Here is a 16,582-nt window from a genome sequence, read left to right on the forward strand (position 1 = left end):
ACCTTAAGGTGTTACATGACTAATGGGTTGCCTCTCTTATAAATCCAACATTTTTCCCACACATAGTCGATGTGGGACTTAAACACTCACACTTGAAACCCAACAAAATCAATGACGGTGAAAGTGCCCAAGGGCGGGAAATATCTTGATGTACTCCAACATTCAAGTTCTTTTACTAATCATTCACTTGGAAGAATCAAATAACTAGTGTGATTCATGACGGTGATGGCGTCCAAGGACAGCCAATGGCGGGAAAATCTAAAATATTGTATCACAAATTGTAGTAATTGCAGGAAAAACCAATAAAAATTTACAAGTATAGCATTCATATGCCTTAAACTGTATCAATCTGACATTGCATTTGTTAACTTTCTTTATACAAATAATTAAAAAGGGAAGGAATGGGCACAAAAATATAATTTGTTTCCCTTTGTTTTTGCTACTATTAGTGGAATTTTCTGTGCCAAGTATAAGCAAATGATGAGAACCATGACTCTATTTTTCAGTTAATGTCCAAGTTCCTGTATCAAAAAAAAAAGGATGGTTATTGTGTAAATTATATAATTGTTAAGTATGCAAATAATAGCACTATGAACAAATTTAAAAATGATGTTCTAAAAACCGTATCAAAGATAGAACTAGCTCAACCGATTGAATTGCGGTTGGTTCAACTGGTTAGAGTGAAATTGTCGTTGAACCAAATAACAAATAAATAAGTATTAAAACAAGTATATAACCATTTGAACCAACCGCAATTCAATTAGTTGAACTAAACAATTTAGGTTTTCAAGCATTGGTTAAAAGAAAGTTATATTTAGATTTGGTTGTACTTACCAACATTGAGGTGTGCTTTGTCACAAGGGACCCCATTTCATGAGCACATTGATATTGTTTGCCATATAATCTCTGAATTTCTTCTTTGACTAAGTTCATCATCTTCAAATAAAATGTTGAGATAACAATGAGACTTGCATATATAAGAAAAATTTAGTAACACACAACTGCAGCTACAGCCGCATCATGCGACTGTGGCCGCGATTCAAAACCTTGTGATAAGCTTATTTTGTGAAAAGAAAAGTGGTTTTCTTGTGACCTCTTTAAAAGAAAATTATTTTCTGAAAAAACATTGCATACATTGAAACTCGAAGTGACAAGTGAACAAGTATAATCTAATACAATATGAAATTTGATTAGCTCATATTAATTGAATGTGTTTCATACACAACAAAAACTTTAGCGAAAGTACATTCGCAAGTCGCAACTACTAACATACCTCGTGCTCGTGGCGCAACGATCTTTGTCTATTTTCCTTCAAGCCCTGTAATGGTAGGAATATATAACCATGAGTCACTAGAGATGGAAGAAACACACACAAAAAGTTTATAGAAAGGTTACTTTGTTATCATTTTATTTTATATATGTTTTCTAAGATTTATATAGAAAACTAAAAACCAAGTAAAAAAACTACTTTTCTATTTTATTTTATTTTATTTTTTTACCACAAACTACTTTTCTATTGAAAAGTGAAAATAGGAAATGAAAATGTCATATGAAATACCAAGAGAGATGGACCTTAGAAATTGACTGCTCCTTTGATTGTGATTTTGCAGTTTGTTTGGCTTCAGAAGTTAGGGTGAGCTACAAAGTAGGCCATAAAATCAAAAACCAAAATATATACAAAAAAGCAGCATATAAAAATATTTACTTAGGTGCTAAATGTTAACCTTAGAGATTATTACTTGATAATAAATTATGACAACAAATTTGAAATTATTTTTACCTTGCTAAGTAATTCTGTGGGTGGTTCATCCTCACAACTCTTGTCATTTTGTTCCTAAGAAAAAGAAGAAAAAATGAGTAAAAGTGAAATACAAACAAACTGATTGTTGTCAAATAGCGGCTCTATAGCATTATAACATAGCAGAATTTGAACAACTTGCTATTATTCTGCGACACGTATTATACTACAAAGTGTTGTCAAATAGCCGCTATAACATAGCTACAGAGTGTTCAACAATACACAGTATACTCCAATTTTGAATATAAGCAAAAAAACCTTTCCAGGTTCATTGAATAAAGCATGTATTTGGATCAATTTATGGTCCAGATACATGTTTTATTCAATGAACCTAAAAAGTTATTTTTTGCTTATATTCAAAACCAGAGAGTACAAAATGTTGTCAAATAGCAGTGCTATAGTGTTATAGCATGGCTGAATTTGAACAAACTACTATTGTACACGATCCGCAATTGACAACACTGATAGAAACATGATGAATTTATATATACTCTCAATGTATTACCAATGGATGTACTTTGATATTTTTGAAGACACCTCTTTCTCCTTTACTTGAGAGTTTCTGAGCACAACATACATATATAATAATCAATGACTTATTTTGAAGAAAAATGAAATAGAAAGAAAAATTGCTCTTAAATTTTATTGATTATTTACCTTGTTATCAGTGCTACCTCGGAGTTTGCTAATCATTTTACTCTTTTCTTGCCTTGAGCCAACACTAGTGTTTGTCCTTTGAAAAGAATAGAACAAAATGAGAGCAAAGTTATAATTGCTCATGAACATGCATACAAAAAATATATGCAAGAATATATGTAACACCAATACTTTAGATTGAAACTGTATGTTTAGTGTCATACACCGACATTGACACGTGTGGTAGATTCAATAACTTGCATTTTCTTAAATTATTATTGTGTCCACATGTCAATGTCGTGTTTGTGTCTGGTGTCTGTATTTATACTTCATACGCATGTATTTTTTTATCATAACACTCGTGTCTAGATGTTACCTTGTTTCACTATTTGAGACGGAATTGCTGTTCAAAGTAACTCCACCCTGCAGTGGAACATTTATCAGAAAACTGTGACTGAAAAAATATACGAACATATATCATGGACTCTTCGTGTTTTCATGTTATAAATTCCTCAATCCTCATGATAACTTATGAAAACGACTTATATAACTCATATGGAAATAATTTAACTATTTTTTCTCTTTGATTATAGAAATAGCTTATAAATAATCGTCAACATATGTATTCAATAATCGTTTAATAATTGTTTTCACAAACACAAACTAAGTACTAAATAAAAAATTCACGAGTATAAACGGTAAATACTTACTTTGTTAGGTAAGGGCCGAGCTTTAGGAACCTTAAAACTTGACTTTGAATGTTCACTTGATTCAGTATTAGTTCTAGACCTACGAAAAGACACAAAACCATTCAACAATTTCTCACATAAGTTATAAGTTATAGTAATTCACTAAAAATTTGTAAAACAATGGTTATTAATTAGGATCTTTAGAAGTAATTGATTTACTTGTGTTTCTGTGCTCTGAGTGCTGTTTGCAGATTAGGTGTTTTAGGTATAGTAACATTTGGTTTAGAGGCATCGGTATGATCAACCTGCATCAAACATGTATAATTTTCCATGTGTATGAAAAAAAAATATTGTCAAATGTCAAACAAGAAATTGAGATCTAGATCAAACAAACGATGTCTCGGTGTTGTCAGATAGCAGCTATAGCGCTATAGTGTAGCGGAAGTTGAACAAATCATTATTGTTCTGCGATATACACTATTTAGTATAAGTGTTAAATCACGGCTATATCAGCACTATAGCTATACCACCATAGCGGAATTCGAACAAACTGCTATTTTCGGTGATCTGCTATTGATTACATGGTGGTTGATTATATTTCGTTATTAAAAACGGGTTACCTCCTTCGTTTTCTTATGTGTAAGAAGATTTTGATGCTTCAGTTGAGCAACCTGTCACGAATACAAATGAATCAAATGAACTGAATCAAATATCGAAATTGAATTAAAGTAGTAGGTTTTATTTTTCAAAAGAATTTCGAAAATACATTTGCTACATATAGAAGTTTCTTAGAAAATGTTTATATACAAAAAGGCTTCGTTGTACCTTGCGCGAGTAACCGGCTTCAAGCTTCTGTCTTTTGCTTAATTGGCCATCTGTGGATGTAGAACTTATGGATGAGGAACTTTTTTCTTGATTCCTGCAATTGACAAATGACAAATAGTCGATGAGGCACTTAATCAATGTTGTCGATTGCTGATCGCGGAAAATAGAATTTATTCAAAATCCGCTACACTAGTGATTTGTACCAAATAGTATATATCGCAGAACAATAACGATTTGTTCAATTATCACTACGATATAGCACTGCTATAGCAGCTATTTGACGACGGTGCACTCGATACAAATACAAAATTGTTCACCGACATAAACAAATTAGAATGTGGGATGTAACTTATACCTTCTGGAAGTTTGAGGTTTAGGGTTTTGAACTTCTGGAGGGTTCTTCTTAAGCTTTGCCAAATGACTTGCTGTTGGTTTCATAAAAGTGAAAGCTTTAGATGTTGATGAACTTGACCTGCTGAGAGTCTTTTTCTTGCCATCTAGAAAATTAAGGATAATTCAATAAGCTTGACAGAAAGGTTAATTAGGCAATAATGTGAATAAAAAATATCATAATCATAAGTTCATTTTTCGCAACAAAAAATAATTATAATCGCCATCAGAGTCACGTTACAATCAACCATGATTCGTGATGGGAACAATTTTTAACCAGACTTTAGTTATCTCGCGGCCCAACTCTACATTACCAGGAGCCCTTCTCAGAGGTTAATACCAAAAAAAAAATGATCGAAGTTGTCGCAATTGATGTCACAATAAAATCTCATACACATAAAAAAGGAACTTTATCTCATAGACTTAAAACCTTGTAACAAGGCACAATAATTAGCACAAAAATCAAAACATTGAGCATGAATTATGAAAAGTTTACCTTTATTATTATTGTCTTCCATTGTTGAAACTTGTTCAGATTCTACTTGACCATTGCTTCCCCATTTAAACTTAATCAAAAATGCTACACATGAAAAAAATAAACACATACAAAAAAAAGAAACAATTCAAAACCTAAACAACATCCAATCACAAATTTACAATGCAACTTTTCATGAGTTGGTAATTCTATTTAACTCCGGAAAAAAAAAACCCATTTTTCAAAAACAACAAAAAAACATCATAACGAGGTTTAATAACTTTCCTTAAATTCCTCACAAAAAAACCTTAAATTCCACAAAAAAAAAAAAAAAAACTTAAATTCTTACGTGAAGGTGGATAACTTTGTGCAAATTCAAACCATTGTTCTGCTTCACAAGCATCCAAAAATGTTTCTTCTTTTGTAAAATCACAAAACATAGGAGCATCAAATTCATATGTATGATCAATTTCATCATCTAAACATAAAGATGAATCTTCAACCTCAATCTCAACGAACTCTTCTTCCATCTTTATTTTCTTCTTTATCTCTCTCTCTCTCTCTTATACAATCCTAACTACCATTATAAGAAAAGAAGCAACATTTATAAAACCCAATTCAAAAACAGAAACAAATATGGATTTTTCAATGTTTCATTAAAACCTGTCGCACCTCTCTCTCGTTTCTGGGAAATTCGGTTGTTATTCGATTTTCCCAGAAAACGAGAGAGAAGTTTGGAATGTAATAAATTAATTATTGATGATAATTAATTTACAATTTGATTTGATTATTATTACGAATAATAATTTGATTCTTTTGAAAACTGAGAATAATAATAATAATGATGATAATAATAATTGAAATTAAAATTGCGAAGATTTCGTTGATGAGAATGGATAAAAAACAGGGGAATGACAGAAAGAGAAAAACAGAGTTGAAAATGAAAATATAAAGAGTTTGGTTAGTTAGTTTGTTTCTTTCTTTATATGGCGCCGGCCTAAGTTAGTGACAACATTATTATTACCAAATTTTGAATTTCTTAACTTATGAAAGGAAGGTTTCTAAAAATATAAAGGCTTCATCTCCTCTCTTAACTTTTTTCCATCACCACTTTTATTTTTTTCTTGATACAGAATCAACCTTCTAAATCATTTTTTTTTTCTTTTAGTTAAATAAATATGATTTTTTTGTAAAAATAAATAAATATGATTTTCAGATGTATATATTCCTTTCGGTCCTTTTTGTAAGAGATATTACATTCATAGATTTATTTGATCAGATACATTAATTATTTAATGAAGGTTCGGAAGGAGTATTAATGTTTTGTTTGTAATTTTATCGTCTTAGTGCTATGTTGTTTGTTTGGATTTGTCTCAATGTGATGTTTCTTTATTTTTTCGTCTTAATATGATGTTTAGTTGTTTTAGGTTGAAGGATTAACTTCGATCCGGTGCAAATACAATCAAAGATTTTGGCCTTTTCAACGTTACATATTTAGAGGCATCTACATGTATATGAGAAATGATATTTATACAACTTATGGGACAACTCTCTCTTACACTTATTGTGTTTTTACTCTCTCTCATTCTCTCTCTCGCTTTATTGTTTTTGTCCTTTTTTTTTACGCAACCAAACTTAAATTATTTCATTCATAATAATAGTAGCAATACAACTGAGAATATAATCAAATGTAATGCGAGAAGCGTGAGATAAAGTTATTCTTGCAAGATCAAGAGTGTTACCGTTTACTTGACCCTTAGTAAAAGCAACTGAATAGTCTATGTAATTTGAGAGTAGTGATTCACTATCATCAATATATGTAAACCATAGGTCTTGTAAAAAAAAAAGTATGTAAACCACAGGTGGGAAAAATTGTCATTTCCTTTCATACGTAGAAGACAGCATTTGTCATTTCCTTTCATCATCTATTCATTTACAATGCAAATTTCTAAACCACATGTTTGTCTTTTCATGGGAAAAATTGTTCGTACCACATATGTTGATTGGAATGCCGTCTACATACTATGAAGAGAAATTTTCAGAAGAGCTTCTAATATTAATGAAGAAAGTTCCAATTTTGTCCTACCCTAATATGCTATCATCATGCACTTAAATTAGAGGGTATGTACTAGAGCTGTCAAAACGGGCTAGCCCGAATGGGCCGGCCCGTCAAGCCCGATTTTTTCTCAGGCTCGGGCCTTGAAAAATCCTAGCCCGAATTATTTCCGGGCTTTTTAGCCCGTCCCGATAAAGCCCGATTAAAATATGGGCTAGCCCGAATGGGCCGCGGGCGGCCCACAAGCCCGAAAAAATTAAAATTAAAAAAATTAAAATTAAAAATAAATATAAATAATTTGTTTTAGATGATTTGAACTTAGTTTGTAATATAAATTATAAACCACCGTCCGCTACTTAAGTAGTGGGTGAGTAAAAATAGGGCACCCAACAAACTCGTAGGTAACAGATGAGTAAAAATATGACGCGCGAGAAACTCGTACGTAGAGGATGAATAAAAATAGGGCGTGCGAGAAACTCGTACGTAGCGGATGAGTAAAAATATGACGCGTGAGAAACTCGTAAGTAGCGGATGCGTCAAAATTGGGCGCGAGAAACTCGTAGGTAGCGGATGAGTAAAAATAAGGCGCGCGAAAAACTCGTATATAGCGGATAACTAAAAATATGACGCGTGAGAAACTCGTAAGTGGCGGATGCGTCAAAATTGGGCGCGAGAAACTCGTAGGTAGCAGATGAGTAAAAATAAGGCGCGCGAGGATTATTATATATATATAATATAAGTAGCAGATGAATAAAAATAAGACACGCGAAAATTATTAATCCTATTTATAATGTTGAGTTTGAGCACTAGAAGTAAAAAAAAAATTAAAAATAATCCGGGCCGAACCGAAAGCCCGACAACCCGTACCGGGCCGGGTTCGGGCACTAATTTTGGTAGCCCGTTTTTTATCCGGGCTTTTTAGCCCGGCCCGACGAAGCTCGAAGCCCGACCGGGCCGGCCCGAAATCGGCCGGGCCCCCCGTTTTGACAGCTCTAGTATGTACAATCGAACCATTCCCAATAAACAAATTAAGTAAACGAAATAAGGACACGCTCCCCCAATTTTAAAATTGAATATTCGTCAAAGTTTTGGAGTAACACAACAAACAAGCTTATTGTGGAGAATATGTTCAACACCGATATATATATAATTATATATTGAATTGTGTTTTTTTTAACTAGATTTAATTACACATTTGATCTCTTATTTTTATTTTATGTTTTAAGTTGGTCTCTTATCTTTTAAAAGTTTCAAGTTGATCATTTATTTTTTTTTAGTTTTAAATTGGTCCCTTAAGTTTGGTCTCTGTCATGTCCTTATATTAATATTGTTGAAGAACAATTCAATCAGTTGCACAAGATGTTGTACCAGATGCTGGAGCATTCGTCCCTCTGTTTTTGTTAGTTACTTGCTTTGCAAGATAGTTGTTAGTTTGTTAGTTATAACGGGTTGTTGTAGCTACTTTTGGTTTGTTGGTTAGTTAGTAACTAACCTGAGTTAGTTACTCTAGTTAGCTTGTTAACCAAGCAATACACTACAATTTGTATCTCTATAAATTGTATTCATATGATCAATAAAATCAATGCTCATTGATGAAACTATTCTCTCTCTCACTCTCTTCCACTTTAACAAATATCAACGTATATTAGTGTATATGTATGATACGATGATCATGCATGGTGTCTATGTTTTGATCTGTGCTTTATAGACTCCAACTTATTAAATAGCAATTTATTTTCGCAGTGTCTAAAAGGGATCGTCTCCTTTTAAAGTGAGTGGTTTATTTAAATAATATCAACCATTAATTAATAAATCAAAGATAAATATTATATGTACATTATAACAAATCATTAAATTATTATTACGATCACAATCCTTGATCTTCTCACTCTATGCTTTACTCATTTCGAGTATCCAAATTCCCTAAAAAGTGATTGTAAAACTACAATTTGTAGCTTATAAATTTTCACAATAAAATGTTCTTGAACACACAATGAGTCAACGACGATGAGATAAAAAGCAAACACACACTAAGTCAACTTCGTGACTTATTAGTATCGAGATGTGCCTAAAATGAGAATGAGATTCTGATATTTAAGAGTTGCAACGGAAGTCCTTTGGTGAATATGCCAACAATTTGGTAACGTGGGGAAACATGTAAGACTCATACTTGGCCACGAGCAACTTTTCCATGTACAAAATGTATATTCATCTCGATGTGTTTGATCACTGATGTTGAACTGAGTTACTAGATAGATAAACTGCACTCATGTTATCGCAATAGACTATAGTAGTTGTTGTAACTTGGCAATGTAGTTCTGATAGTAAGTTTTTGATCCAATAAGATTCATATACTACATTAGCCACTATGCGGTACTCAGATTATATATGCACTGGACCGAGATAGAGTGTGTTTTTGTTTAGCAAACCATGAAACCAAATTGTCACCAAGATAGACACAGTAGCCACAAGTGGACCGTCTGGGGTTTGGACAATCAACCCAATTCACATAAGTGTAAGATTTTGATAGGTGAGGGATATAACTGAAGGCCAAAATCAAGAGTGTCGTGAATATAATAAATGATACGCTTCAGAACTAACATATGTTGCGTTTTAGGATCAAGCATGAATAGCATTACTTGTTGCCAATAATTTCTTTTTAGCTTTGTAAATTGAGATTTTCTTGGTCCCCGTGAGCTTAGCTCGGTTAATAGGGACATAGCGTTATAAAAGCAGGAGTTGGGGTTCGAACCCCGGACACTCCACTTATTCGCCGTGAAATTTCTAGCCACTAGGCTACTGGACCAAATTTTTTTTTTTAGATATTCTTGTAGTGTAATTTGCTCATCGGAACGGGTAAATTAAACGACATTGTTACAAAGTCTATGTGATTTAAAACCAAGTAATTGTTGTTTCAAAAAAAATAACCAAGTAATTGTTCTCAAGTGGTTAACAAAATTCCTTTAAGATGATCATTCGAGAAAATCCGAGTTTAATTTCTGGTATAAACATTTCTTTGTTAAACTTTACTCACCTTACAACCGAACTATGAATTATCATCAAATTTATCTTTGCAGTATTATGTTAAAGAAAAAAACTTTTTTGATTAACCTTAAATTTTATCTTTACCGTATTTTTTTTTAAAAAAAATCTATAACTTAAAATTTATATTTATAATAAATAATAAATGCAAGTAAAAATCTTATATAATATAAAATAAATTTGGAGAGGGATATTTTAGAGATTAAAAAATATTGTTGGGGGTGCATTTAAAAACTTGTAATTCCATAAGCCCAACCCAATTCAATTCATCTTGTTGACTACAAACAACTTCTATTCTATTCTATCACATTGTTTGTAGACGCACTTAACTCAACTCAACTCAACTCAACTCGCCATATAAACCAAAACCTCGCCGGAAAATGAATTAAACGAAGACGGAGTTCGTATCATCACTAACAATGCTGGTGGAGTTCGTTGTTGGCCGCCGCAAACGTTGAGTAACTCCGTCCAGGTTTTCCTTCTCTCCCTATTGGCTAAAAATGGAATCCTTTGAGAGTTTGAGATTGTTGGTATTTTTTACTGTTTGTAAAAATTTAGATAAAATTCGGTTTGATTTGATTAAATTTTAGTTATTATTATAATTTGTCTTAGTGGAAAGTAGTTGGTTATGTTGAATTGCATAAAGTGGTGGATGTAATGTTAAGAGTGTTGTGACCTCAAGAGTTGAGAGTAGATAGGGTATGTAATGTTAGAGTGTGACCGAAGTTTTTTTTTTTTTTGTTTTTTTTTAGTAGTCTGGTGGTTAGAATTTTACGTTTTTAAACACCAGAGTTCGAACTCTGGTCCTACGTATATTACATGCAATGTTCTTAGCAACTGAGCTATGCTCACAACTCACAAGCACTTGCCTAAGTATTTGGCTATGCCGCAATGCTATGACGGGAAGCAGATCCTCTAACCCTACCTTTCAATTGATAGAATCATGATGCCACATTGCTCTTTTCTTTTTTAAAGAAAACAATAAAAACCTGCATGTCTCCACATCGAGCCACTTCATTGTTTCCACTCCACATCGACCGTCATCCTCACTCTCATCACAATCTCTTTATTTTCCTCATACTGGAAATTTTTCTTTGTACTCAAGCTTGTGGTTCACCTATCCCATCCCCAATTTTCATACACGTTAATTTACCTCACATAATTAGATCAGATTCAACCCCTCAATTGCATCCATTGTTGTCAAGCATGGGCTAGGCCGAAGGCCAACAGCAACCATACAGTGGAAGGTATGGAGAAGATGCTCTGTTTTTTCCCCTTGCAATGCAGTTTATTTTTAAAAAAAATAACAGGAGACATGTGGCATGATTACAGTGATTAGATTAATCTGACAGTCCAAATCAATTGAAAGGCAGGGTGCAGTTGCCGCCAAAACGTTAATGGCTGCTACTCCCTCCGGTCTCATATATAAGCAAATGTTCGCATTTTAGATTTATTCAATTATTAATGTAGATAGGGTATCGCGGAACACTAGCAATTTGTTCAAATTCTGTCATGGTATAGTGCCGCTATTTGATAACACTGGTCATTAGTGGATATACATATACCCATATTAGAATAACTTAGACTAGCATCTAACTTATGCAAACTTTTCAAAAAAATTATTATTATGAATTAGTCTTAACAAATTTTTAGGTTTTTCGAGAAGTTAAACGAGAGAACATCTGATAGAATTGATCTGACAAAACTAATTTCTAGTTTTTGACTTGTGTAATATAATAGTCTATTGTTTCAAAATCTCATTGATATTGCAAGATTTTGTTAATTAAGTTATGATAAAGATGCTTGTTTCATACTTTTAGTATTATAATAATAATATGGGTAATTAGGTGTGCAATTTCATGCTTCATTGTTTTCATTGGCTTGATGTTTGAAAATTTGTCATGTAATGGTTGCTTGTGCAGCTTGGTGATCCTTGTTACGTGAAAAGAATTGAGATCGAGTTTGTTCACATTAAAGACGGTTTTTGCTCGTAAGCATAAAGATGTCTGTTTCTGTGTCCCATAGTGAAGAACAAGTAGAGAAGGTTCCAATTAAAACCATTTCCAAAGGGCTAATCCAATGTGAAGAATGCAAATCTAATCCATCAAAGTACAAGTGCCCTGGTTGCTCGATACAATCGTGCAGTCTTCCTTGTGTAAAAGCTCACAAACTGCGTACTGGCTGTACCGGCAAGAGGAACCGGACTCAATTTGTTCCTATTTCTCAGTTTAATGACAATATCTTATTATCTGGTACTTACTATTCAAGCTATATTCTATGTTATGTCTTTGGATCTTAAGTATCTTTCTATAGCACTTGCACTCCAGATTGAAGGAATGTCTGGTGTCTGACACGTGTCAATGTCTGACCCGACACTGACACACATGGTTAAATTTAACAACTTACATATTAGTGTCAATGTTGTATTTGATGTCCTTGTATGCGTTGGTGTTTCATAAGCTTTTTTCCTAGTTGGCTGCATAAGTGAAACAGTTTTACTTGTTTGCCACGATCCTTTGAATCAACTTGTATGCGTTGGTGATTCGTAAGCTTTTTTCCTAGTTGGCTGCATAAGTGAAACAACTTTTACTTCTTGTTTGCCACGATCCCTTGAATCAACCAAAAGGACCTTTTATTTTTGGTTCATGAGATATTTTTCATTAGTTTATTTATTTTTTATTTTAAACTTCAATATTCCTAGTTGGACTATTTTTTAGCACTTTTGGATTGTACATATTCTTGATTAGCCATGCTTCTTGTTATGGTTTTGGGATTGTCATAAACGTGCTTCTTAGAACTTCTTATTTCCCTTAAATTTATTTTGTTTATTTTGTTCTTTCCTCCATCTAGATTATAATTTGTTAGAGGAAGTGAAGAGGGTTGCTGAAGCTGCTTCGAGAACGAGATCTAAGTTAGGCATGTATACAAATTTTAAGTTACCTCATTACCTCAAAAGCCTACAAAATGCTGCTCGAAGCCGAAGGACAAAACTATTGTTTCTCCCAAATGGAATGTCACAAAGAGAGAAGAATCGGTCTCAATATGACCATAGGTACTTTCATCTTTGACGACAAACATTTGTCGTTATAGGAAGATGCATAATATAAATATCTTCCTTTTGTGCTTAACTCATTATTATTTCCTTGTTTATCATTGTACTTTCTGTGCATACATGATATGTAATATACAAAATGGTTGTGTGAAGTTTAGATTAATTAAAGTTTTTCTTGAGCTGTGTTATCTTCTTAATGCTATGATGTCAGAGGGAAATATAGATTACAACAGTGCTGTTGTCTTAAAAAAAAGTGTTGTTATAGACTTGTAGAATAGCGGAACTTGAACAAATTGCTATTGTTGTGCAATACGTTATGTAGTAAACTGTTGTGAAATAGTCGCTATTGCGGCGCTATAACATTGCAGCATAGTGAAATTTGAACATACCACTATTTTCTGCTATCTGCAATTGACAACACTGGATGATAAGAATGTTTCATATTTAGATTATTGAGGTGGAAGCTTTTGTTTCAAATAAATTTCAATGATGTTTGTTATGCTTTCAGGAAGAAGTCTATAAATTGGACAATAGAATGGCATTTTCACTCAACAAGTGTTGTTTTACATGACCACGGGTAAACCACTTTGATGATATCATTGATTTAGAGTTAGATGTTAAACCTTATCTTCTTAATGCATGTTTAAGAGTTTAGAGAATACAATTTTGAAAGTAAGTTACACTAATTTCTTTCAGAGTTAATGAAAACACAAGCTTTTGTTCCATTCTCGAGAAGCACTTCCAGCCTGGTCCTTGGAATCATCAACTAAAGGAATTTTTTGATGACGAACTGGATCATCTCAAGCTCTTCATTCGCAAATACCCGAAGGTGGGTTTCTTTACCTTTTATTTGGTATAAAAGCTAGCAGCCTCTTAGGTCACTGATTGACTATGGGCACGTTTGTTACATATTATAAATTTATAAATAAAGTGATTTAGAGATTCAATAATTATTTAGAAATTACTTTTTAGAGATTTTTATAAAAGAAAATATTATTCTGTGTTTGTTTATCATAAGGAAAATCACTTTCAGAAACTACTTAAACCATCTCTCATGTGAAGCAGTTTTTAGATATCATTTCTTTTTTCAAATCTGTAACAGATGAAAACTTCTAAAAGTGGTTTTAAAAAGTGATTTTACCCCGGAAAAAAGCTGTAACAAATGGACCCTATATCAAAAATTAACTTTTAGTTATAAATTTCTTCTTGTTCATGTTAATACAGGGTCCCAAGTCACCTTTCAAAGAGTTGGATATGAAAGCACCAATCAAACAACAATTGGAAAATGTAGTCATTTTGGAGTATCCTGTGATTTTTGTTTTCTTGCCATCTCACAGTATCAATTTTGAAGTTATTAAGGCTGTCAATCCTAGTGTACCTAAATCACCGCCAAAAGATAGTGAAGTTAACCTAATTCCGGAAGGCGTATCATTTAGGGAAGAGGTGATAGAAGATGACAACAACTCTGACGATCCTAAAGTTTTTGATCTCATGAAGCATGAAGCTTCAAGTTCATCACATCAAGTGTTTGAAGGAGACATTGAGGGTAATCTTTCACAATCTTCTCTGATAGACAAGGACTTGGAATTGCCCGAAGATGTGACATTTGACTTTGATCAAGATTTAATGGATGATGCCTATGCTGATCTTATGTGTCACTTGAATCCCGAAGAATTCCTCGATTTTGACAGTGTATTTGCCAAGAAAGATGGAAACGAAATCAATTTGTTGCCCACCATTGAGGAGTTCCCCATGGCAGAGGAACTGGAGGAAGGTGAAATTCCAGAGTGATTGGTAGTTATACTTATAGTTACTTCTGTTGAAAAATTGAGGAGAAATGAGAGAACATTGTCGGTGCGATGAATCGTATTGTTTCTGTGAAGGCCTAGTTTCTCGCTCATAGCCACCACTTCAGGTCAAATTTTGGTATTGAATTATTTTTCTTTTATTTGGTAACATAGTTTTCAAGAAAAATGGTTACAATTTCATGGATCTTTTTCAAAGTTTGGTCATTTGCCCTATGCAAATTAAACATTGTATTATTAGCTATTAATTTATTATAATTAAAATGGATACGTTGATTTTTGCCAATTCAATTTGCTGTATTACCAGTTTCTGTGTTATATCTGACACCTTTCATTCATATTGAAGAAGCATCTCTGCATTTTAATTTGATTGAATTCTAAACATGTCATTATGAGAATCGTGTACATGTCATTATGTTGAATTCTACTTTTAGAACTTCATGCTCAATTTAGAAACTTTGTCATCCTTCCCTTGTTGATGTCAATATATTATGGTCTAGATTTGTTTATAAAGTAATTTTTTATACTTTTAATGTGTTGAATGCATAAGTTGCAAAATAAAATTTCTTTATTATTAAGCTTAACTAGTGCCCCGATGACACTGTTTAGCATTTTCCATAAAATTAAGGGAGACCCTAAATCCTAATATAGACCTTAATTTAAAGGACCACTGATGAACCTTAGTGGCTATAGCCGGTAGCTTCTTTTTTATTTTAATGATTTTTAGTGTAATCAACATGTCTGAGACTTTCATTTGTGTGTTTATATCTTAATTTGTTTGGCTAGTTTTACACCAATTACCACAATATCAAATGTGCCTAACTCCATCGTCTAACTCGTAATCTTCAAAATTTTAATCACAGCCACAAAAGCTACAAATCACTCCTGCCCAATATTTTTCTGATTTTTGTTAGGGGAAAAAATTAAAGAACACCAAATGGCAGAAGGGGTTGGTAGAAAAAAATAAGAAGAAAACGCACCCAATACCTAATATTTTTGTTATTTACATACCAAGTCCCAAAATGAAACATAAAAATATTGGGACCTTTTTTTTTATAAGCAAGAAACTGTATTAAAGTGAGTACAGGGGTACTCAAACCCTTAACAAAGTAACAATAGTTTGCCATAACCTATTAGTCGCAGCGATGAAGTTGTTATCCTGCTCCGACCCCAACCTGAAGTTGCATAGCTTAATATAACCGCCACTCGCTGAATATGTCTGAAGCTGGTCCGGAAGCCAGCACATCTGTCACTTGTCTGCTTGTACAATGGCAGAACAGATGCACCTTTTTAGTTCATCGACTCTGGATAACTCCTCCGCGTCGAGGGGAGACCAACGCAAATTCGAAGCCCACAGACCATCAGTCCACTCACCCATGTTGCAGACCTTGCTATTTCTTTCTTGTGACAGTTGAAACATGTCATAAAATCTCTCTTTTAACTTCGAATCGCCACACCAGACATCGTTCCAAAACGAGATTGATTCGCCATTACCCAGCTCCCACTTTGATAGACTTCCGAACCAGTTTGCTTCACCTTCTTCAATGAATCCGCTAAGTAGAAGATCTTTCCACCACAAAGGAGTATGAGGCGTTAATTTGTAAACCATCTGGTGGAAGTAACTTTATAAAAATATTGGGACCTACTGTATGGAGTAACTAACTTACTAGGTCTGACAATAGTCTCTTTTAATTGAGGTTCGTATTAGGAGCTCCCTGAAAGGGATGACCACGGTTCGATCCCTGCAATTGCGATCAGGAGGGAGCTGAAAACTGACTCCGAACCAGATTAAATTCATGGTGAAAGTAAAACAA

General features: G+C 33.3%; 2 protein-coding genes across 3 annotated transcripts; one reads left to right on the top strand and one right to left on the bottom strand.

The window, feature by feature from the left end:
* Positions 1–264: 264 nt before the first annotated feature.
* LOC123911486 lies at positions 265–5,801 on the bottom strand. Of its 2 annotated transcripts, XM_045962903.1 has the most exons (15): positions 5,163–5,801; positions 4,835–4,918; positions 4,304–4,445; positions 3,949–4,042; positions 3,744–3,794; positions 3,343–3,428; positions 3,145–3,223; positions 2,811–2,857; positions 2,456–2,531; positions 2,304–2,360; positions 1,781–1,834; positions 1,573–1,638; positions 1,274–1,318; positions 835–936; positions 265–521 (listed from the first exon to the last, which is right to left on the bottom strand). In XM_045962903.1, the coding sequence occupies exons 1-15, from the start codon at positions 5,341–5,343 to the stop codon at positions 507–509; spliced, it is 1,179 nt and encodes a 392-aa protein (XP_045818859.1). In that variant the 5' UTR covers positions 5,344–5,801; the 3' UTR covers positions 265–506. The 2 variants fall into 2 exon arrangements, with proteins under 2 accessions (XP_045818859.1, XP_045818860.1); XM_045962904.1 differs by lacking the exon at positions 265–521 and having other exon boundaries at positions 847–936; positions 1,559–1,638; positions 5,163–5,766.
* A 4,386-nt stretch (positions 5,802–10,187) lies between these two features.
* LOC123911487 (box C/D snoRNA protein 1-like) lies at positions 10,188–15,113 on the top strand. The gene is made up of 6 exons (XM_045962906.1): positions 10,188–10,383; positions 11,834–12,163; positions 12,762–12,963; positions 13,472–13,540; positions 13,660–13,792; positions 14,188–15,113. Exons 2-6 carry the CDS (start codon positions 11,914–11,916, stop codon positions 14,752–14,754), a joined length of 1,221 nt encoding a protein of 406 aa, XP_045818862.1. The 5' UTR covers positions 10,188–10,383; positions 11,834–11,913; the 3' UTR covers positions 14,755–15,113.
* Positions 15,114–16,582: the final 1,469 nt, after the last annotated feature.

Source organism: Trifolium pratense, linkage group LG2 (assembly GCF_020283565.1).
Source record: "Trifolium pratense cultivar HEN17-A07 linkage group LG2, ARS_RC_1.1, whole genome shotgun sequence".
Taxonomy (NCBI): domain Eukaryota; kingdom Viridiplantae; phylum Streptophyta; class Magnoliopsida; order Fabales; family Fabaceae; genus Trifolium; species Trifolium pratense.